The 21,875-nt window shown below is 47.9% G+C and overlaps 1 protein-coding gene across 4 annotated transcripts in view; it reads left to right on the plus strand.

The window, feature by feature from the left end:
- The window catches only part of RMC1 (regulator of MON1-CCZ1), a 1,737,150-nt gene that overhangs the window by 1,346,998 nt on the left and 368,277 nt on the right, over positions 1 to 21,875 (plus strand). For all 4 annotated transcript variants that reach the window (XM_069620905.1, XM_069620903.1, XM_069620904.1 and 1 more), the window contains one exon: positions 8,854 to 8,958. In XM_069620905.1, coding sequence (XP_069477006.1) covers positions 8,854 to 8,958 — 105 coding nt within the window. The remainder of the gene's footprint in view (positions 1 to 8,853; positions 8,959 to 21,875) is intronic.

The raw sequence follows: 21,875 nt of genomic DNA on the forward strand, positions 1-21,875 counted from the left end.
GTCCGTTGGGAAGGCATTCATGTCTTTTCCTTCCTGGACTGGCTCTTCAGGGAACACTCCCCAGACCAGGCGTCAGCACATTTGTTCCGTATGTGCATCGTGTTGCGCAGCTCGGGATTCTCGCTGAACTTCAAGAAGTCTCAGATTTCGTTGTTTCAGTCCCTCAGGTTTTGTAACGCTCACCTGATTCTCGCAGAGGCGCCGGTCTTGACTGGGCGACTACCGTATCTTCAAAGGTGATGTGTAGCACCCGGTTGGCTCTTTGGGCTGGACCTCTGTGCACTGTATGCCTGACGTGTAGAGTAAGATGTGTGCAGATAGAAAATATGGGGTTAATGAACTGGGGTTATTGGGGTGTCCCTATCTCTTTCCTCTTCTCCTCTCCTGTAGACCCCCAAAGGTTAACGCTCTCACCTTAGGTAAGTGAATGCCGAGCTCTCCATCTTCCTCGGGCAGGGTGCTGTAACCAGTTTCTTCACTGGATAGGTAGCGCAGGCCTCTTGACTTCAGAGGACTGCTGTCCGTCGTTTACTGCACGAACGGTAAGTTTCGAGTCATTCAAATGTCTTTAAAGTCTTTAGTAATGATGTAACTTGTTTTGCAGGGTTCCGGCGATGGCGGATGACGGGCTGAAGTGAGTTGAAGATGGAGCCCGTGTGATGAATAGAAGCGCCTGGAAGCACGTAAGTAAGCGCTTGTTGCCTGCTTCACTATGCGCTCTAACTGTCTTTTTATTTTGCAGGTACGAGTTCAGAGCGGCTGCAGGGTGCCGGAATACCCACTGGATTCGATGTGGAAAGGAGTAATGGCACGTGAGTATTAAAGTTCCCCAATGTCTTTAAACGCACCTTGTTTTGTCTTTCAGATGCGGGATGCAGCGCCGAAGGCCTCCGGAGCGCACAAAGAGTAGGTAAGCCTTTGCCTTTCAGATGCCGGAATGCTAACCTGTTCTTTCTTGTCTTTATAGGTGTTGCTGAAGACTGGATTCAGGATGGTAAGCCTTTGCCTTTCAGATGCCGGAAAGCTAACCTGTTCTTTCTTGTCTTTATAGGTGTTGCTGAAGACTGGATTCAGGATGGTAAGCCTTTTTCCTTAGGCCCAGGACCGGATGCAGAAGACACGATGAGCGTTCTGCTGCAGAGGTTGCAGAATAACGCAAAGCAAGATTCATCCACCGGGTGTGGTTTAAATAGCCTCCTGTAGTGCTTAGGTGTCTCCTTCCACAGCCACGCCTAAGTAAGAAAAGCGTTCCTGGTAAGAAAAGAGTTCCTGCCTTCCAGAAGAGTTCCAGTGTTCTGAATCTAGGGAGTGGCTCCAGCCCCACCCAACAGGAAAAGTAGTTCCAAACAGAAGAGGATCAGAGGCTCAACTGGCAGGCAAGTAAGCAGCATGGTCTGCTGAAGGTAAGTCCACCCAAGCATTATGAGCCCGGCGCTTCCAGCGCTGGGACTGGGCATATTTATGAGCCTGGTGCCACTGGCGCCAGGACTGGGTCCAAAAGGTCCCAATTGGGACTGGTTGGCACTCGGAACCTGGGTTATGGATCTGCTTCCAAGGGAGTTGGGAAAACCCTGACCTTTTGGAAGCAGAGATCATGACAGTACCCCCCCTCAAGGCCCCTCCCAAACCGGGCTTCTCCGGGGGTTTTGGCTTGTCAGGAAATGTTCGGTGAAATCTTTTGATTAGGCGAGGAGCGTGGACATATTCAGCAGGTTCCCAGGATCTCTCTTGGGGGCCGTAGCCTTTCCAGTCAATTAGGTAGAATAGTTTAGATTTGGAGATCTTGGAGTCCAGAATGCTTTTGACTTCAAACTCGAGTTCTCCATCCACTAGGATAGGTTTTGGAGATTTGGTTAGTCGGGTTTGAGGTTGCACGGGTTTTAATAGAGAGAGGTGGAAGACCGGATGTATCTTCATGTGCGGGGGCAAGTCCAACTTGACCGCTACTGGGTTTACTATGGTAGTGATGGAATAGGGACCAAGGTATCTTGGGTTGAATGTGCGTGGCCCTTTTAGAGATAGATATTTGGTGGATAACCAGACTTGATCCCCTACTTGATAGTGAGGGGCTTCCTTCCGATGTTGATCTGCTCCTTTCTTGTATTGTTCTTTAGCCCTTTGAAGGTGAGAAACAGCTTCCTTAAAGGCTTGGGTGATTGTAGAATGCAGGTAGTCTACTGCTGGTGTTTCAAGATCTTGGAGGGGATCCAACTCCGAGGTTCGAGGGTGACTGCCGTACAAAAGAAAAAACGGGGTTTTCCCAGTTCCCGAATGGACAGAGTTATTGTAGGCATACTCGGCTATCCAAAGGATATCTTTCCAAGTTTTTTCAGTTTGTTGCAGCATGCAGCGTAAATACTGTTCCAGAGTTTGATTGGTCCTCTCGGTTTGTCCGTCGGTCTGAGGGTGGTGACTGGTCGATAGTCTCACATCAATTTGAGCCGACCGACAGCAACTTCGCCAAAAATGAGAAATAAATTGACTACCTCGATCCGAAATTAGAACCGAAGGAAAACCGTGCAGTCGGACGATGTTTTCGAGAAATTCTCGGGCCAGAGTTGCTGCTGTTGGCAAGCCTTTGAGCGGAATGAAATGCGCCATCTTGGAGAATAAGTCCACGATTACTAGAATCGTATTGTATCCGGAGCATGGAGGTAGATCGGTGATGAAGTCCATAGAAAGCGTATGCCAAGGGCGAGGTGGGATGTCAATAGGGCGTAAGAGGCCTGCTGGTCTTTCCTTTTGACTCTTGTTTTGGGCGCATACTCCACAGGACATTATAAAGTCTCTGATATCTTTTTTCCAAGACGGCCACCAGAAGTAGCGCTTGATCTTTTCTGAGGTCTTGGCTATACCGGGATGACCTTCCATTAAAGAGTCGTGATAACAAGAGATTACTTTTTTCTGTAAATCTGTGCTGGGTAGGTATAATCGTTCTTGGAAATACAATAAGTTGTCCTTTACTGCAAAGTCCTTTCCCTGCAGAGGCCAATTCTGTATGTCTGCTGGAGTTACAAGTTGCCTGGCTTTATCCTTAACTTTCTCTATGGATTCTGTGGCGATTACACCCAGAATTCTTTGTTCGGGAATGATTGGTACGGGTTTAGGGTTGACCAAGTGTTCTTCCACTCCCATCCGAGAAAGGGCATCGGCTTTATCGTTCTTTGTACCAGGTCGATAGGTAATTATGAAGTCAAACTCGGCAAAGAATAATGCCCAACGGAGTTGTCTAGAGGATTGGGCTTTTGCGGTCTTCAAATATTGCAGGTTTCGGTGATCCGTAATCACAGTAACGGTGTGTCGGGCCCCCAGCAGATAATGCCGCCAAGCCTTAAAGGCAGACTTGATAGCCAGAAGTTCCTTGTCAGTAATCGTGTAATTGATTTCAGGAGGCGAGAATTTGCGGGACCAAAATGCCACGGGATGCAACTGATTGGTTACCGGGTCCTTTTGTGATAGAACTGCCCCCATGGCAAGGCTTGAAGCATCAGTTTCCACGATGTAGGGGAGTTCGGGGCGAGGGTGTTTTAAGATTGGTGCAGAGATAAATTTAGTCTTCAAATCCTGGAAAGCTTGTTCCGCCTCGGTAGACCATTCAAAACGTTTGTTTTTCTTTAACAAGGCAGTGATGGGCTGGACTATTCGAGAGAATTCGGGGATAAACCTGCGGTAAAAGTTAGCGAAGCCTATAATGCTTTGCACACCTTTTACGGAGGATGGTGATGGCCATTTGAGAACTGCATCGACCTTCTTTGAATCCATACGCACTCCGCCAGGTGATAATATGAATCCCAAGAATTCAACTTCAGTCACGTTGAAAACACATTTTTCCAACTTAGCGAAAAGTTTGTGTTGACGCAATCTTTCGAGGACCATTTTCACGTGTTTCCGATGTTCAGATTCCGATGAAGAATAAACGAGGATGTCGTCAATGTAAACAACAACACATACATCTATGAGCTCTCTGAGGACATCGTTCATAAAATATTGAAAGGCGGCCGGGGCATTGCAAAGTCCGAAGGGCATGACCTGATATTCAAATAGCCCATACTTGGTGCGGAAGGCCGTCTTCCATTCATCGCCCTCTTTTACTCGTACCAAGTGGTAAGCTCCTCTAAGATCCAGCTTTGTATATATGCATGCTTTTCTGACTTGGTCCAGGAGTTCAGGGATCAAAGGTAACGGATATCTATTCTTAACGGTGATCTGGTTCAGGGAGCGATAATCGATACAAGTTCTAAGGTCTCCTTCCTTTTTTGGAACGAAGAACAAAGCTGAAGAAGCAGGGGACTTGGAAGGACGAATAAACCCATTCGCCAGGTATTGATCCAGGTATTGTCGAAGGTGAAGGTTCTCAGGCTCGGTGAGGGCATACATTCTACTACAAGGAGGAGTAGATCCAGGTATCAGGTCTATCTGGCAGTCATAAGACCTATGAGGAGGTAGAGAGTTAGCCTGATCCTTCCGGAAAACATCTTGGTATTCTAGGTATTCGGGAGGTAACTGGGGAGTCTCTGAAGAAATTGCTGCCAGTGCAACACCAGGTGGAGGGTGACAAGTAGAGACACATTCTGGAAACTGGACCGTTCTTGCTCGCCAATCGATCAGAGGATTGTGTTTCTCTAACCAAGGTATTCCTAGAATAATCTGAAACTGAGGGGCCTTGATCACATCGAACACGATCTTCTCATGGTGTCCATCTTGACTTACTAGCGTCACCTCTTGAGTGGTATGCGTTACTGGCCCGGAGGCTATCTCCGTACCATCCACCGTAGTAATGACGTCCTTTACAGCCTTGGGACAAAGAGTTAGATTCATCCTCAAAACCATTTCATGATCCACATAATTGCCGATGGCACCGCTGTCGACGTAAGCTTCAATTGCATGTAATCGATCCGGATTATCAGGGCTAATGAGGACCATAGGTATCACGAAATGCGAGGTCACGGAACTGGTTTTCACGCTCGGCAAGAGGACCTCTATTCTTGTCGGGCGAGGTCGTTTCCCTGCTCAGAGTTTGTAACTTTGGTAACTGCAGCTCCTACTGCCTTCTTGGCAGGTTTCACCGGACAGTCTCGAAGAAAGTGCCCTGAGTTTCCGCAATATAGGCATAATTGCAACTGTTTCCTCCTTTCCCGCTCCCTTTGTGTTAGAGGACCTTTCAGACCCCCTATTTGCATGGGTTCCCCGGAGTCTACTCCTTTGGAAGGAGTTGGCGGTTTGGAAAATACTCGAGCATCAAACTTGGAACGATCGGCCTTCCTGTTCTGCAGCCTGTGATCTATTTGAACGACCAAGTCTATATAATCCGAACAGTCTTGTGGGGGATTCACTACTTGGGCTAAAACGTCTTTGAGCTCTCCACGTAGACCTCTATAAAACAGCGTAATCCTTTTGTCCTCAGGCCATTGAGTTTCCACTATTAGTCTATTGAAAGATGCAATATAAGCCAAAAGGTCTTGATTACCCTGTCCCAACGAAAGAAGCTCATTGTCCAAGGCCTGCCCCTGTGAATGTCTTGCGAACAGTTTTTCCATACTAAGCTGAAAGGCTTGAAAATCATGGAGAACCGGATCATCTTGATTAACTAGAGGGATCGACCAGTCTGCCGCATTGCCACTAAGGTACGAAAGTACAAAAGCTACTTTTGCTTGATCAGTTGGAAAGGCTGCTGGCCGGCATAAGAAGTGCAACCGGCACTGATTGATAAATACTGCAAACCTCTTTGGGTCACCAGAAAATCGTTCGGGCGGAGCCAGAGGTACATTCCCAGGTAGGTTGATCTGCACTGGATTCATAGAGAATGTTGAAGGAAGATTTGCCCCTGATGCGGGTAACGGGGTCTGTCCGGCTTGTGACTGTAGCACTTGTCTAGCAAGATTGTCTGTTCTCTCCTTGGAAATAATTAGTTCCCATTTTAGAGCATTCGTTTCCTGACGAGCTGCATGCACTTCTGCCCTTAGTTCCCCAAGTAACCGGGCTAGGGGGTCAGTATCCGAGGTTTCCATAGCGCCTCGGCGAGAGTTTTGCGGTAGGCTTTGCGTTCTGTAACGCTCACCTGATTCTCGCAGAGGCGCCGGTCTTGACTGGGCGACTACCGTATCTTCAAAGGTGATGTGTAGCACCCGGTTGGCTCTTTGGGCTGGACCTCTGTGCACTGTATGCCTGACGTGTAGAGTAAGATGTCTGCAGATAGAAAATATGGGGTTAATGAACTGGGGTTATTGGGGTGTCCCTATCTCTTTCCTCTTCTCCTCTCCTGTAGACCCCCAAAGGTTAACGCTCTCACCTTAGGTAAGTGAATGCCGAGCTCTCCATCTGCCTCGGGGCAGGGTGCTGTAACCAGTTTCTTCACTGGATAGGTAGCGCAGGCCTCTTGACTTCAGAGGACTGCTGTCCGTCGTTTACTGCACGAACGGTAAGTTTCGAGTCATTCAAATGTCTTTAAAGTCTTTAGTAATGATGTCTCTTGTTTTGCAGGGTTCCGGCGATGGCGGATGACGGGCTGAAGTGAGTTGAAGATGGAGCCCGTGTGATGAATAGAAGCGCCTGGAAGCACGTAAGTAAGCGCTTGTTGCCTGCTTCACTATGCGCTCTAACTGTCTTTTTATTTTGCAGGTACGAGTTCAGAGCGGCTGCAGGGTGCCGGAATACCCACTGGATTAGATGTGGAAAGGAGTAATGGCACGTGAGTATTAAAGTTCCCCAATGTCTTTAAACGCACCTTGTTTTGTCTTTCAGATGCGGGATGCAGCGCCGAAGGCCTCCGGAGCGTGCGAAGAGTTGGTAAACTTTTGTCTTTCAGATGCCGGAATGCAGTGTGAAGACCTCCGGAGCGCACGAAGAGTAGGTAAGCCTTTGCCTTTCAGATGCCGGAATGCTAACCTGTTCTTTCTTGTCTTTATAGGTGTTGCTGAAGACTGGATTCAGGATGGTAAGCCTTTGCCTTTCAGATGCCGGAAAGCTAACCTGTTCTTTCTTGTCTTTATAGGTGTTGCTGAAGACTGGATTCAGGATGGTAAGCCTTTTTCCTTAGGCCCAGGACCGGATGCAGAAGACACGATGAGCGTTCTGCTGCAGAGGTTGCAGAATAACGCAAAGCAAGATTCATCCACCGGGTGTGGTTTAAATAGCCTCCTGTAGTGCTTAGGTGTCTCCTTCCACAGCCACGCCTAAGTAAGAAAAGAGTTCCTGGTAAGAAAAGAGTTCCTGCCTTCCAGAAGAGTTCCAGTGTTCTGAATCTAGGGAGTGGCTCCAGCCCCACCCAACAGGAAAAGTAGTTCCAAACAGAAGAGGATCAGAGGCTCAACTGGCAGGCAAGTAAACAGCATGGTCTGCTGAAGGTAAGTCCACCCAAGCATTATGAGCCCGGCGCTTCCAGCGCTGGGACTGGGCATATTTATGAGCCTGGTGCCACTGGCGCCAGGACTGGGTCCAAAAGGTCCCAATTGGGACTGGTTGGCACTCGGAACCTGGGTTATGGATCTGCTTCCAAGGGAGTTGGGAAAACCCTGACCTTTTGGAAGCAGAGATCATGACAGGTTTATGGGGTGGTTTTGGACTCTAAACTGGGCAGAGTTTTTCCACTTGAGGATCAAATATGAAACACTTTCGGATGGCGCTAGCCCTCCAATCGAATTGACAAGTACCTACCTTAGCCTTCCTCAGACTTCTATTTCTGTCAAAAGATATATATTCCGATGTTTTTATTTTTGTCTGCCTCATAATTCTAAGGCAGAGGAGCTATGATATGAAATGGCATTTATAACACTCCTATACACAAGTGTTTCAAGGCGTGAACATTATATCTATTACATCTCTCATACATGGGACATCGGGAAAGATGACCAGCTTTTTGTGGGCTATGCAGGTACCCATGCTGGCAGGGCTGTGACCAACAGACCCTATCAAGCTGTGTCATTCTCTGCATCTTGAATGCTGTGATCTGGCTGGGAAGATATCCCTGTAGGTCTCAGGGCTCATTCTACCAGACGTTTGCCTGCCACGTCTGCCCTTCAGAGTGCAGTTGCTGTCTTAGGCATTTGCCAAGAGGCTATGTGGGCTTCTCTGCACTCATTTGCCAACCATTACTGCTTGTATTCCCTTTTGTGACATGATGCACGCTTCAGCAGAACAGTTCTCCATAGCTTTCTGGTTTAGGTGGTGTCTTCTTGCTCTGCTCCCTCCTCTGGATTCACGTACTGGTATAGGAGGTCTATAACAGATGACAAATCTGTAGGAGGAAAGAATCAATTAGAAGATCAAATGACTTACCTCTTGGTAATGTTTTTTCTTATGGATGTTTCTCACATAGATTCCCCATCGGCCTCACAACCTTCCTCTTTCTTTACTGGTTGCTAGTACACCTTCATCATTTTTTGGGACTCTTTGCAATAGAGTGCTTGGAGAAAAGCCGGAACTAAGGTTATGTGGTGTGACCCTCGCTATATACTGGCCCAGATGTCATGTCCGGCACGGAATATGTAAGGGCATCGAGAGGAACCTCTTTACGCCCCTGGTGGCAGAAACGTGTCCAAAGATCAGCTGCACTGGAGAAAGAATATCACCGATGAGGATTAAATGGGAACGACATTCATCAGAAAGAACATTACCAAGAGGTAAGTAATTTGTACTTTTATAGACAAAATCTTCATTTAGAATGAAAAATCCCAGACCTATTTAACAAGGAAAAGTTGCCCAAAGCATATATGGTCTCATCAACATTATGAGCTGTGAATTGGGGGTAGAGCTAAGGTTGCTCTGCGAACTGTAAATGTTGAATTTGTGGTCTCTTGTAGTTGGTGCACTCTTAATTGAAAATAGTGTCTCATAGCTGAATTCTTTTCTCTACAGCACTACCTGTACGAGTTGGTCATCAAAACCCTTGTCCATCACAACCTCTTTTATATGCTACATCAGTTTCTTCAATATCATGTTCTCAGTGATTCCAAACCTCTGGTATGTATGTTTTAAAAGGTATTTTAGTATTTATAATGATAAAATAATTTGGGCTATTTTATTGCACTCTGTGATTATGTTCCCTGTCTGTACCTGTCTGCACCTGTCTGTACCTGGAGATGGGTTGGCGGGCTCATGAAGGCCATGTTCCACCGCTCACTACATATATTTGGGCCCCCCAGACTGTTTCTCTCAATTCCGGAAGGCACTAGGATTTCCCTCATGTAAAGTGAAAATGGCACACCACGGAAAAAGTATTCCACAAAAAGAAAAGTCTCTAGTTTATCCCAATGTCCAGAACTTGCCTTCCATTTGGGGTATTCTTCGGTTTCATGGGACTGTCTCCCCTTACTTTCTCCATCTCCTTTTTCACTTGACCTTGCTGGTTCACTGTGGTGAGAGACTGCAGTGATTCCCTTGGTGTAATCTACAAGGAACTCTCTACCTTGCAAGTCCTTGCTCTCTAGTACCAGCACAATCAGGGGACGGGTTATCATTCTCTGTCATTGTATCCATTCTCCCTCTCACTGCGCCACTTTCTTCGCCCCTTCTCCCACGCAGTTTTGGTTTTCCTTCTCTCTTACCTACCCTCTTTGCTCACAGCAATCTCCTTGCCAATGTTGTTCACTACTGCCACCTATTTCAAACCCTTTTGGCTCAACTATCTCAGGTGGAGAGATTTCTTTCTCACCTACTGCGCCACTTTGGGTACAATTGTATCATCTTAACAACTCTTTCTCTCCCTCATCTTTCGGCCCTTTGGGCGCATTTATCTCTGCTTGTGAGATCCTCTTCTTTATCACCTTGTTCACACTTTGGGCACATCTTTCCCCACCCTCCAGATCTATTCCACTTTCACCTGTTTCATCTCTTTGGGCACTTGCCTCTCCCTGAGGACCTTTACTCTCTTTTGCCAACACCCCTTCACTCCTTATCTTTAGTACTAGTTCTGTTGGCTCTCCAGTCTGGTCTTCTGGGTCTGTCCTCTAGCTCTTAAACTCCAGCATTTTGGAACCCTTTGGGGCTCTGCTACCCCTCCAGAGGCTCCTGCTCTCTGGTTAAGCTGTGTCCAAGGATAGCTCCTGTCTTCTTCCTTCGGTCTCCAGCAAATTTTTCCATCACTTCTAATCTCAGACCGATCATTTGGCCTTCCGCCTCCCAGCCTCTCTGGTGAAAGTGAATGGAGTTTCGTCAGTTGTATACCAATTGACCTTTTCACAATTGACCTCGGGAAAATTGACCTCGGGAGAATTGACCTAATTTAGAAGGTCAATTAGGACATATATGTGGGGGAGAACCCCGCGCAAACCCCCCACCCAATCCCCTTATATTATTTATAATCCAAAACCAACCCAATACATATATAAAATAACTAAAATAATATGAAGGTCAATTGTGCAGAAGGTCAATTAGGACCACTATAATTGGGTCAATTGTGCAAAAGGTCAATTGTAAAAGGTCAATTTGGGTAATACCGTTTTATCAGCTGGGATGGGAATTTGGTATTGGGCTCCGCCTCCTGGGATGGTCTACAGCCCTGCCATTGGACTTGAAATTGGCCCATTACTTAAGTGTCTCCTTCTTCAAGCAGCTGGTGAAGGGATGGACTAATGGGCCCCATCCTTGAGGATGGTTCCCAATCCAAATGCAATCCCAATGTAGGACTTTGGGATGGCTAGTCCCTCCTCTTGGGTGGTCATCTCTCAGGTTGTCACATGCTAAGCCTTCCGCTTGGATGGATTGCCTGATCCCATCTGTTCTTAATTCAGCTGACCCACTTTCACTCGGTTTATGGCATTCCTGTGTAAGGGGAGCCAAGTGTGCCGGTACTGCAGGTGGTCTGGGCCACTTAAAGGGACCTAGTTGGTGCATTGTGACTTGCCTCTGCCCTAAAACAGGACCATCTGAGTGTGAATGGGTACCCTCTACATATGGCCTAAGGCCCATCAACCACAAGCTTGGGGAGCTCTTCAGTATACTTGGTTACCTTAATGCAGGTCCCCAGAGTGAGACCAGGGGACTTTGTCAGAGACTTTGTCAGAGAGGACAAACAGCATACACAAAGGTGACTTGAAAGAGATCTAAACACAAGGACTTCGTTCTGGTCCAGGCTGCCAAACGTTTTTTCACTATCCTCGAAAAAAAAATAGCAACCCGAGGCCCCCGCAGCAGGGCCGGACCGGGCGAACGGAGAAGAATCCCCCGGTACTGCAGCTAACATCCTCAAACTAGGATCTTGGAACACGTGTGGGTTCAAACATCTGACGCAAAGAGGAGGAATCAACCTAGGGCAGTTTGACATCTTGGCCCTACAAGAAACTTGGCTTACGGAGGTTCCAGCTCTTGATGGCTTTGAAATTGTGCTCGCGCCGGCTGCGAAAAGCCACCTTGGCAGACCATCATCAGGAATTCTCCTGGCGGCCCGAGCGGGCAGCGGAATCAGCATATCAAAAGTTCTAGTAACCTCGAAACATCACCTGGTCGCCACATTGTCATGGGACAATAAACCAGCACGAGATAAGCCAAACAAAGACGCGGGTCTGATGGTTATCCTTGGAATCATCGTGGTGTACTGGAACCCTCAAGTAATTTTGGACGGAAAGTTCCTCAAACTGATCGAAACAGCAATCGACTCCCTCTGTGTGGATGAAAATACAGCCCACATAATAATATGCGGAGACTTAAACGCAACCTGCCAGCCAAGAACGGCATGGCCAAGAGCAGCGAACCGAAAGAGCAAATCTGAAGACAGAGGAACCCAATGGAACGACTTGTTGGCGTCAAGAGGGCTTCTCAATTTGGCCCAGCTATTTCCCAACCCAAACAGACTCCCGACATGGGAAAGAATGAATAAGCCTGCTACAATAGACTACATCTTCATATCCCCAGAAACTCAGATGGTGATGTCCTCTTTCGACGTGATCGAAACCGAAGCGAGTGACCACAACTTACTTCAAGCCTCCTGGTACTCATTCAGAGGAAATAACACCTCGACGGGCTACTCGGTCGAAAGCAACAACCAAGGGACCCGCCTCAGACTAACGGAAGAACGCATCGCCCATTTAACATCAAAATATAGAGCAGGCGGTCCATCACCAGACTACCAACCACTCTTAAGCCCCTTCAAAGTCACCTCAAAAGGGACAAAATCCACGGTCGTGACCAAATCCCATAACTTCGACAAACAGGTGGTGGAAAGAAGGGCAGTATTGAGAAGACTAAGAAGGCGGATCAAAACTAACTACTCGGAAGCCATGCAAGAAGAACTGACAGTGGAAACGAAAAAATACAAAGCCTGGATAAAAAACTACCGCATAACCTTATATCAAAACGACTCAGAAGCCATGTTGAAAAAGGGGGCCGGAAAAGACGCCAGAGAATTCTGGAAACTGTTAAACCAAGCGGGCCATGCATACCAAACAAGCCCCTGCAACGCAGTAAGTGAAGAAAACTGGAAAACTTACTTCACCGATCTGTTTCAGGAACCACCATCAGCATCGTCCTCAATTCAAGCTGAGGCTGAATCAGAGTGGGTCAACGTTTCTTATAAAGAAGACATCCAAGACGCACTCAGAAAACTCAAAGCCTCGCGAGCACCCGGCCCAGACGGGATCACAAACACCGACTTGAAATCCCACGCTGAAAACTGGGTCCCCTTCATCAGCCAGGTGTTCAGCAACTGCTCAACCACTAGAACCATCCCGAGGTCCTGGACTTCTGCCACAGTGGTCCCTATCTACAAAAAGGGAGCGAAGTCAAACCCACAGAACTACCGACCAATCGCACTCCTGGCCACAATCGGGAAGATATACGGGTCACTGCTGCTAAAACGATTCCAAAAATGGGCGAGGGCAGCTCCGTGTGCAGACCCATTTCAAGCAGGCTTTAAGAAAAACTCATCCGCCACGGTAAACATTATGCTACTGAGCATTATCAAAAGCAAGACCATTCAATCCACATCGAGAGTCTTTCTCTCGTTTATAGACCTATCGCAAGCATTTGACCTGGTGGATCGAACAAAGCTATGGGAGAAGTTAACAGCATGGGATTGCCCCCCGAGCATCCTCGCCCCAATAAAAGCCCTCCACAAGGCCACCACCATGAGGGTCAAGCTAAACCAGCAGGGCCTACTCTCCGGAGAGATTCCGACCAATCGACGTGTGAAACAGGGGTGCCCGTTGGCACCGGAACTCTTCATAACCTTCATTGGTGACCTGAAAGAAATAAACAAGAGTTCCAGATCATTCCCCCCCAAAATAGGCAACGTACCAACAGCACGTTTGCTATATGCCGATGACATCACCTTACTGGACAGAACAGAAATCGGTCTCCAGAGACAAATGACGGACCTGGCTGACTACATCAAGCAGGCAAACCTTCTTATAAACAAAGCAAAAACAAAAGTCCTCATACTGGAAAAAAAACCCAGAAGACTGAAGCGCTTCAACTGGAGCCTGGAAAAAGTCAACGTCGAAACAGTGCAAAACTTCAGATACCTGGGAATAATAATAGACAGCACTCCTACAGACTCAGCCATGCAAAAAGACCTTTGGAAGAAAGCCAGACTACTGACCTCCCAAGCCCGTCTTCTGGATAAAAAGTTTGGTCGCTTCTCACTGATACCTATGATAAGGTTCTACAAAGCCAAGGTGATACCTGTCTTGACGTATGGAGCGGAGGCGATGCCAGCCATACCAATGACAATATGGAAAAAACTCGAAGGCTTCTTTTGGAAAGCAGTCCTGAATCTCCCGAACTCCACCCAGATCGAAGCAATCAGGCGTGAACTGCGCCTCTCTTCACTGAGTGCCAAAGTGAACCTAGCGAGCATATTCCTATATAGGAAAACAATCCTTCCTGACGCGCCCCGCCTCTACAACCTAATAGATCTGGAGATCAAAGCAGGCACCTGTAGGCTGATTGTCAAATGGGCCGAGCAGATACAATCGCAGTTGACCGAAATTGGCTGCTCCAACGAAGACCTTATCAAGAACCCCAATAAAATAAAAAAAAATTGGAAGAAGCAGACTGGATTGACACCCAAGAGCGTGCCAAAGGAAACAAAACACTGGCTCTTTTTCCTCATTCCCCAAAGAAGCTAAATCAAACAACACAACTACTCAGAAGATTCCCAAGCAAACCATTACGGCAATTCCTCTTAAGAGCCCGCTTAAACTTGCTACACACCAACGAAATCCTGTTCTTGAGAGGTCAGTCTCCCTCCAAAACCTGCCGCCTATGCAAAGCTGACACAGAAACAATTAGACATCTGCTACTCCAATGCCCTGGGACTGAACACGCTCGTCAAGCCTATCTACTCCCTCTCCTGGAAACCCACGTTGTGAGTGAAGAGGAAATATGGTGGGCTCGTCTAATCAGCGGCCAGAAGACAAACTGGTCTATTGCAGCGGCAAAAATCTTACAAGTCGCCTTAGAGCAGTGCTTACAAGGGGCGTCTGCCAAAGTCACCGTCTAATCAAAGCAAAATCAAGCATTTATTAAAATCCAGAAAGATGGATAAACACAATAATAAAAAAAAAAAAAAGAGAAGAAAAAGAAGCATCGCAAGTCGTCTCGTCCTCTGGGGAACTTTCAGGGTGCCATTATTCCTCCTCATCCTCCCCTTCCAGCAATGAAGATGAACCTTCTAGAGACTCCCCACTGTTAACGCTACTGTTCCCTACTCAATCTACTAAACCGGACGTGAGGGAGGAATTCAGGCAACAGATGTTGGGCATCTTTGCCAAAGCCCCAGCAGCTTCTGTCCCGCCTCTAGCAGCGGAGCCAAAGAGCCAACGTGCTGACCAGAGTCACCTATTTCAACCACAGCCACACACCTGTTGTCTTGGTTTCCGGTGCCAACACCTGAGACTTCTCCTTTCCAAAGCCAGTGGGCTCTGCCTATGGGCATTATAGTAGCCATGACGCCAACACTCTAAACATTTGAAAAAAAACTCACCAGAATTTCGATTCAGCACACAAGGGCCCAATTCTTTTCAAAAATGTATCAGATTATCGATAAAGAGGGTGAGCTCAACGCTTTTGGGATGGAACCCTTATATTTGGGAAAAGTGGAGGATTTTCCAGAGTAATTTTACAGGAAGGGAGTTCTCACCGATTTGGCTTCTGACCTTCGGACGCCAATTGTCTAGACATCTCCCCTTAACTGGATTACATACAGGCCTCTGCACATGGCAAGCCTCTTGCTTATTTTTTGGGAACAATTGCTAAGATTGTTGATACCCTGTGCATGTCTGCATCAGCAAAAAACTGTGGTTCAGTTTGACTTTACAATGTTCTGTACCAGAGTCCCCCGAAAAAGACACTTCTGCATTTTAATCTGGCAGTAGCTTCCCCGCTGTTGACCATGTGGTTGATGTTAGTCTCTATATGGGCTGTGGATCATGACATTGATAAGGAGCTTTGTCCAGCCCCCACGGATACAGGATTCCTATCCATGCCCCCGTGTACAGAGATCTGATGTGGTCAGGCATCTGCTGTAGCCTCGAAGTTAACTGTATTTCAACACTTGTCCCCAGATAGGAAAGCAACAAGTAGTATGCTTTTGGCCGAAAAGTGTTTGCTTCTGACAGCCTGGCCTTAAGGACTCTGCATGCCACCTATACACTGGCTAATTACACACAGTAATACTAATTGTCTGTGTGCGTCAGTGCGCATATTCCAAAAGTAAATTATTAGCATTTCAATACTCTTTCTTATAGTGTACAATATCCACTAAAAAAAGATAACTGTAGTTTGTACTGCAATTGTTCATTATTTGACACAATCGCAATCCTATCATTCTGGTAGTTATGAATGTGGCTAGATTATGCCACTCTCATTGATTGGAGTTAGTGCTAACATTTGTGTTGCTGATAATATCACTTTGTTCTTATCTCAATATTTAGGTGAAGTTGCCCATGTTTTCTATGGGAAGAGTTTGTGGTTTAAATCTTGTGTATAGAGAAAGCAAGCTCCATGTTTATCTTAGCTGGAGAGCACTGTGAGAAACCAGAAGGTGTCTCACTTACTTGTCCCCAGGGATCTGTCCTCCAGGTGGAAAGGACACCACCTACAATGCCTGGGCCTTGTAGTTCTCTTAATGATATTACCCCGGTTATTTCAACACTCCAAGGAAAAGCCACCTTCTGTAACCTGACCTCCGCCAGATATCCTCCTGCTGGAAGATGTTTGTCAACTCCTATCAAATGGTTTCAGAGCCTTGGTGCCTGCTTTGGAGAAGGGCGAGTGATGGATTTCCAGTATTTTTCTCCAAGAAGGGACACATTCTCTGTTTGCGGCTGCTCGACTTAAACCGTCAAAAGGGCATATTCAGAATGGTGACTGTGAGAAATCAGAAGGTGTCTCACCCGCTAGTCTCCAGGAATCTCTCTCTCAGGTGGCCAGGGCACTGCCATCGCCTTTGGATCCAGTTCCTGGGGGTGGACCATTGTGGGAGGATCACCTGGATGAGGGGTCTTCGGGGAGTGGAAGTGGGACACCGAACGGAGAGACGCAGTATCCCCTTCGTTATGACACCATTTCCCCATCCTGTCCAGTAGGATACCTAGAAACTCTACTCCCCCCCCCTTTTCCAACATGAACACTTTCTTACCCTGTGAGCGACAATGGACAAACATCAGAGCCGTTTGCCAGATCCTTGTGTTGGGACATGTCAGGTAGAGTCAGGCAATTGCCGACAACTACACACACCTGACTGCCCTTTCCCTTTCCCTTCCCCACTAGGATAAACAGCAGAGCACAAGATCAAACTCTGAGCAAGGCCGAATGCACGAGAAAACAGCTATTCCAGGACGGCAATTCAGTTCAAACGGAGGAGAAAGACAGCGAGACCTGACAGGATGTCAAGGAGGGGGTTGCCCTTGCCCTTTTCAACCCAGACCCGCAAAGCCTCCAACAAAAGAAACAAGAGACCGGGAATCGCAGCTGGTAAATGGTGTGACGGATGTCAGCGGTACTTGGAACCTCACACACTGATAGCCAGGGTGGGGAGACGTGGTTGCCACAGTGTACCGTCCGTGACTCTAGCAGCAAGTGAAACGCAAACGAGTTCAGCACAGCCAGTGAATCGGAAGAACCTGATAGTGGGCCGGACTGTGTTAGACTCAAGGTTGCAGTGGCAACATTAAGAAGATTAAGAGACACAGATCATTTGTGAGCGAACTTGGTACCAGAGATAGAGTGGTCCGGCGCCATGTGGGCGCTTGTTCGGAGATCTCTAACTGGTATCCCTCTCCTGAGCAGAGACAATTTTTAACTAAAAGTATACAGAAAATACCAGTACCAAGACGCCATAGGGAAGGCCGACGTGAGGTGTCAAGCTGGTCATACACAGGTCAATCAAAATCCCTTGTACAATCGAAAGTCCTTGACATGTTGCAAATGTTTGATTGTAGGATTGTAAACCTGCTACTGAGGGAATTGTGAGACAGGCGTGGGCCCGGCGGAGGGGGAACGGCAGGCAAACTGATTGAGTTGTGAATAAACATGCCCTTGCCACCACTAACAAAGTGACCCAGCGAGACGTGATCACCCTTCAGAAGTCTTTGTTTAAAGTTGGGAAGTGCTGTGGAAGGTCTGAGCCCGGATGATGGGGACCTAACTAAAAGGTGGTTGTTTAATAAGACATTGAGACTTTTCAATATTACAAATAAGGAACTTGAGTGAAAGACGATGGTGAACCCGACTGAGGGACGCCAAGAGAAAAGTGTGAAGAAGCTACGTGAACAACATTGTGACGACAAGAATGAACCCCACTGAGGGATGTCCACAGTGAAGGGTTGGTCTGAGCCCGATTGAGGGAGGCTAACCACTAAGAGGAGGATCGGAGCGCGGCTTAGGGGGATCCAAGGGTGAAGAGTAATCACCCTACGTGAAGGTTACCAGAAGGAACTGTTCGTTTTGTTGTTTTGGCATATCAGGCCCTGTAAAGCAAGAAACTTTGCATGAGAAGAGACTTGAAAGCAGAAGGCCATGATATAGAGAAAAGGAACTGTAAGCTTGTGACAGAGAAACACAGGAGCGTGCGGTGCTCAGGAGTACGGCCTTGTTCGTGCTAAAAAACGTGGGCAAGGGATATGATATGATATGGCATTTGTAACGCGCCTATACACAAGTGTTTCAAGGCGCGACGAGGAAGGGAGGGGGGACAAAGGGAAGACAGACAACGATCTTACTAGGCCAGGTGTCATTCAGATCGCGCAAGTGCATGGGTAGAGGGGAAGGGAAAGGGAGAGGGGAAAGTGCAGTACAGGGGTAGTAGAATAACAAGATAAATAATAAGGGCCAGCTGGTGGCAAGTGCAAGGTAAATGCAGACAAGTGCTGGGAAGGGGGGGCTATAGGGATACAGAGACAGTCCCCACAGTGCAGGGGTTCCCAGGGAAGCAGTGCAAGGGGGAGAGTGGCTGGGCCAGGGACCGAGATCGGTGAAAGTGGCCCAGTTGCAGATTCAGTGCAGTTTCAGTCAGGAATTAGCAGGGAAGAGGGGGAGAGAAAGCAGAAGCAAAGAGGAAGGTTTTGAGGTGCTTCCGGAACTGGAGATGGTTCTCATCAAGTTTCAGGGAGGCAGGAAGGCTGTTCCAGAGGGAGACCCCTGCCGCGGAGAGATCTACCCCCAACTCTTTGCTTGGAGAAGCGGCTGACCCTGATGGAGTTGGAGGCGGATGAGCGAAGAGCTCGAGAAGGGAGATATTTAAGAAGAGAGAGTTGAAGGTATTTTGGCCTCAAGCCCCACAAGACCTTATGGACAATGCAGAGGGTTTTGAACTTAATCCTCGCAGCCACTGGGAGCCAGTGCAAAGATTTCAGTCCTGGAGAGATACAGTCCCTGGACTTGAGGCCCAAGGACAAGTCTTGCAGTCCTGTTCTGGATGAGTTGCAGAGGGCAGAGAGTAGAGGCAGGCAGATTTAGATAGAGGCTGTTACAGTAGTCCAGCTTGGAAAGAACCAGGGCTCTGGAGACAATGAGCTTCTGGGGGAAGGAGAGGAAAGGAAGAATACCTCTGAGGAGGTGCAGCTGGTAGTGCAACTTCTTAGAGACGTCAGATATGTGAGGAGAGAAGGAGAGTGTGGAGTCGAAGATGACCCAGAGGTTTTTTGCCTTGCAGCTAGGAGCAGGAAGAGGGCCAAGAGAGGCCGGCCAGAGAGCTGCAGGGAAGGAGGGAGTGGGTGTGCCGATGAATAGAATCTCAGTCTTACTGGCATTAAGGCAGAGGTCATTGGCGGCACACCATTCCTGGATAGCAGACAGTCAGAGATGAGGGAAGGAGAGGAGGAGGCCGAGGGTAGCATGAAAATGAGCTGGGTATCATCCGCATAGCACTGAAAGTTGGGGCAGAGAGCGGCGATGCCGTGGGCAAGGAGTGCTAGATATTGGTTGAACAGCCAGGGAGAGAGGTTAGATCCCTCGGGGACACCACAGGTAGAGAAAAAGATGTCAGAGAGGAAGGACCCCAGTTGGACCTGGGAGGGTCGATTGGAGAGGAAAGAGGTCAGCCACACCAGAGCCTGACCAGTGATACCCAGGTTATCACGGAGACGGTTTAGCAGGATGGCATGGTTGACAGTATCAAAAGCAGAAGAGAGATTGAGCTAGATGAGAACACACCGAGTATTAGAGTCAAGGTTGGAGAGCAGGTCTTCACGGATGTTCAGGAGAGCAGTTTCCGTGCTTCTGGCAGCTCTGAAGCCAGACTGATGGTCATGAAGACAACCAACAGATTCAGCATGGAAATTAAGCTGGGAGATGGCCAGTTTCTCCAGGAGCTTGCCCAGGAAGGGAGTGATGGAGATTGGGCGATAGTTAGCCGGGCAGGAGTAGTCGGAAGAGGGTTTCTTAAGAAGAGGGTGCACAAGGGAGTGCTTAAGGGGGATGGGAAGACTCCAGAGGCGAAGGAGTGATTGCAGAAGTCAGCCAGGGCAGGAGCCAGGGAGTCAATGTGGTCCTTGATAGTTTTGGAGGAACAGGGGTGAACCTTTTTTGATGAGACTTTCATAGATCGGACTTGTCTGGAAGCCTTGTCAGCAGAGAAGAGGGGAAAGGCAGAGAAGGAGGGAGGAGGGGTGGCTGCAGAAGGGCCAGAGGAAGAGCAGGGAATAGAGGGAGGGAGGTGATAGGAGGAGAGTGAGGACAGGATTTCCTGAGTTTTTGAAATGAAGTGAGAAGCCAGTGCCGTGCTGAGGGACTGGGAGGGGACAGGAGAAGTAGAGACTGCAGCAGGGTTGGCCAGTTCCTTGCAGTTTTTAAAGAGTTCAGCCAAGTTGTTAGATGCCGCAGAGATGTGGCCTTGGATAAGGGCTCTCTTCTTGGTGAGAACAGAGAGCCGGTATTGCCTTTGGAGCAGGGTGCAGGCCAGTTTGTCAGAGGATGAACATGAAGCACGCCATTTCCTCTCTGCCACCCTGCACTTGCGTTTTAGGGTGACGAGATCCGAGTCATACCAGGAGCTACATTTGGCTTTGGGCTTCAGGCGGATTCTCATGACAGGGGCAAGGATATCAAGAGTATCAGATAAAGCAGAGTGGAGAGGGCTGTGCAGGGTGGGAGTCAGCCGAAGGGAGAGGGGAGGATGAGAAGGTGGCAGCGAAAGCCTCAACTGACACGCGCTTCATGAGTCGGATGACCGAGAAGGAGGGTCGCAGTGATGAAGGTGGCTTTTCCTGAGGGCTAGGGAGGGTGAGGTGGGAGGATAGGAGAAAGTGATCACTCCAGGAGAGAGGAGTGGAGAGAGGGACGGAGAGGGGAAGGTCAGAAGAGATCAGAGCATCAAGAGTGTGCCCTGCAGAATGAGTCAGCCCAGACGGGAGAATAGAGAGTGAGAGAGTGTCGCAGAGGTCGCAAAAGTGTCCAGAGGGGGGACAGGAGGCATCCAGGTGGATGTTGAAGTCTCCAAGAAAGAGGAGTTGAGTGGTTGAGGCCAAGAGTGAGGAGGAGAGGTCCGCCCACTCGGAGAGGAAGGAGGAAATCTGACTGGGTGGCTGATAGATAGTAGCCACAGTAAGGGAATGGCTAGGAGAGAGAGAGAGAGAGTCGGCAGACAAGGCATTCAAAAGAGGAGTAGGTCTGCATAGGAGTGACAGAGGCAGGAATCCACTCAGGGAAGATAAGGGCAACACCCCCACCAGCACGGCTGGGCCTGGGCATGGACAGGATCTTGTTGCCGTCAGGTAGGATTGTGTCAAATCTGATGACAGAGCTGGCCGTGAACCATGTCTCAGTGAGACTGAGGACATTAAGGTCCATTTCCTCAAGAAGGCGACCTCAAGGGAGACCCCCGGCCATAACATCCCGAGTATCATTTGGTGAATACTTCTTTCTTTTCTTGTGAAACATTACCCCACACTATTTTGTAGCATAGCAGTAACAATTGGCAATAGGTTTTCTTAGTATAGGCCCTTTTTATTTGACTAGACTCCACTAGGACTGTATCATTATTATTATTTGATGGTTGTAGCTTGCTCCCATCTTAGATTTAAGTTTAGATTAAACGTTTCTCACCCATTTTACAGTTTAATAAACACCCTTGAACTGTGATCACTTGTGTCTGTCTTACTTTCATACCATGTCTTTCTTACAGTTCCTAAAGGTATCTTACCATTGTACTTATTGTTGTAAATGTATGTGGCAAATGATGTATTGCAAGCACCATGAGGGAACTTCGTTTTGTATCAGAGAACATATTGGCATGATAGGGAGCCAGAATCCGAAGCTACTATTGGCACTTCACTGGCAGAAAGAGCACTAGGAAGATGCATTTAGCTTCTTCTTATCTCGGTTTCAATTGTGTCACCTCCTCTGATGTAGCTTTTGAGCTGCCATGGTCCCAAAAACCTCTATCTTGCGATCTTCCTGGTGCTCTTTCTGCCAAAGAAGGGCCAAAAGTAGCAAAACATTGC

This window comes from Ambystoma mexicanum, chromosome 5q, assembly GCF_040938575.1.
Source record: "Ambystoma mexicanum isolate Mex_15411 chromosome 5q, UKY_AmexF1_1, whole genome shotgun sequence".
NCBI classification, from domain to species: domain Eukaryota; kingdom Metazoa; phylum Chordata; class Amphibia; order Caudata; family Ambystomatidae; genus Ambystoma; species Ambystoma mexicanum.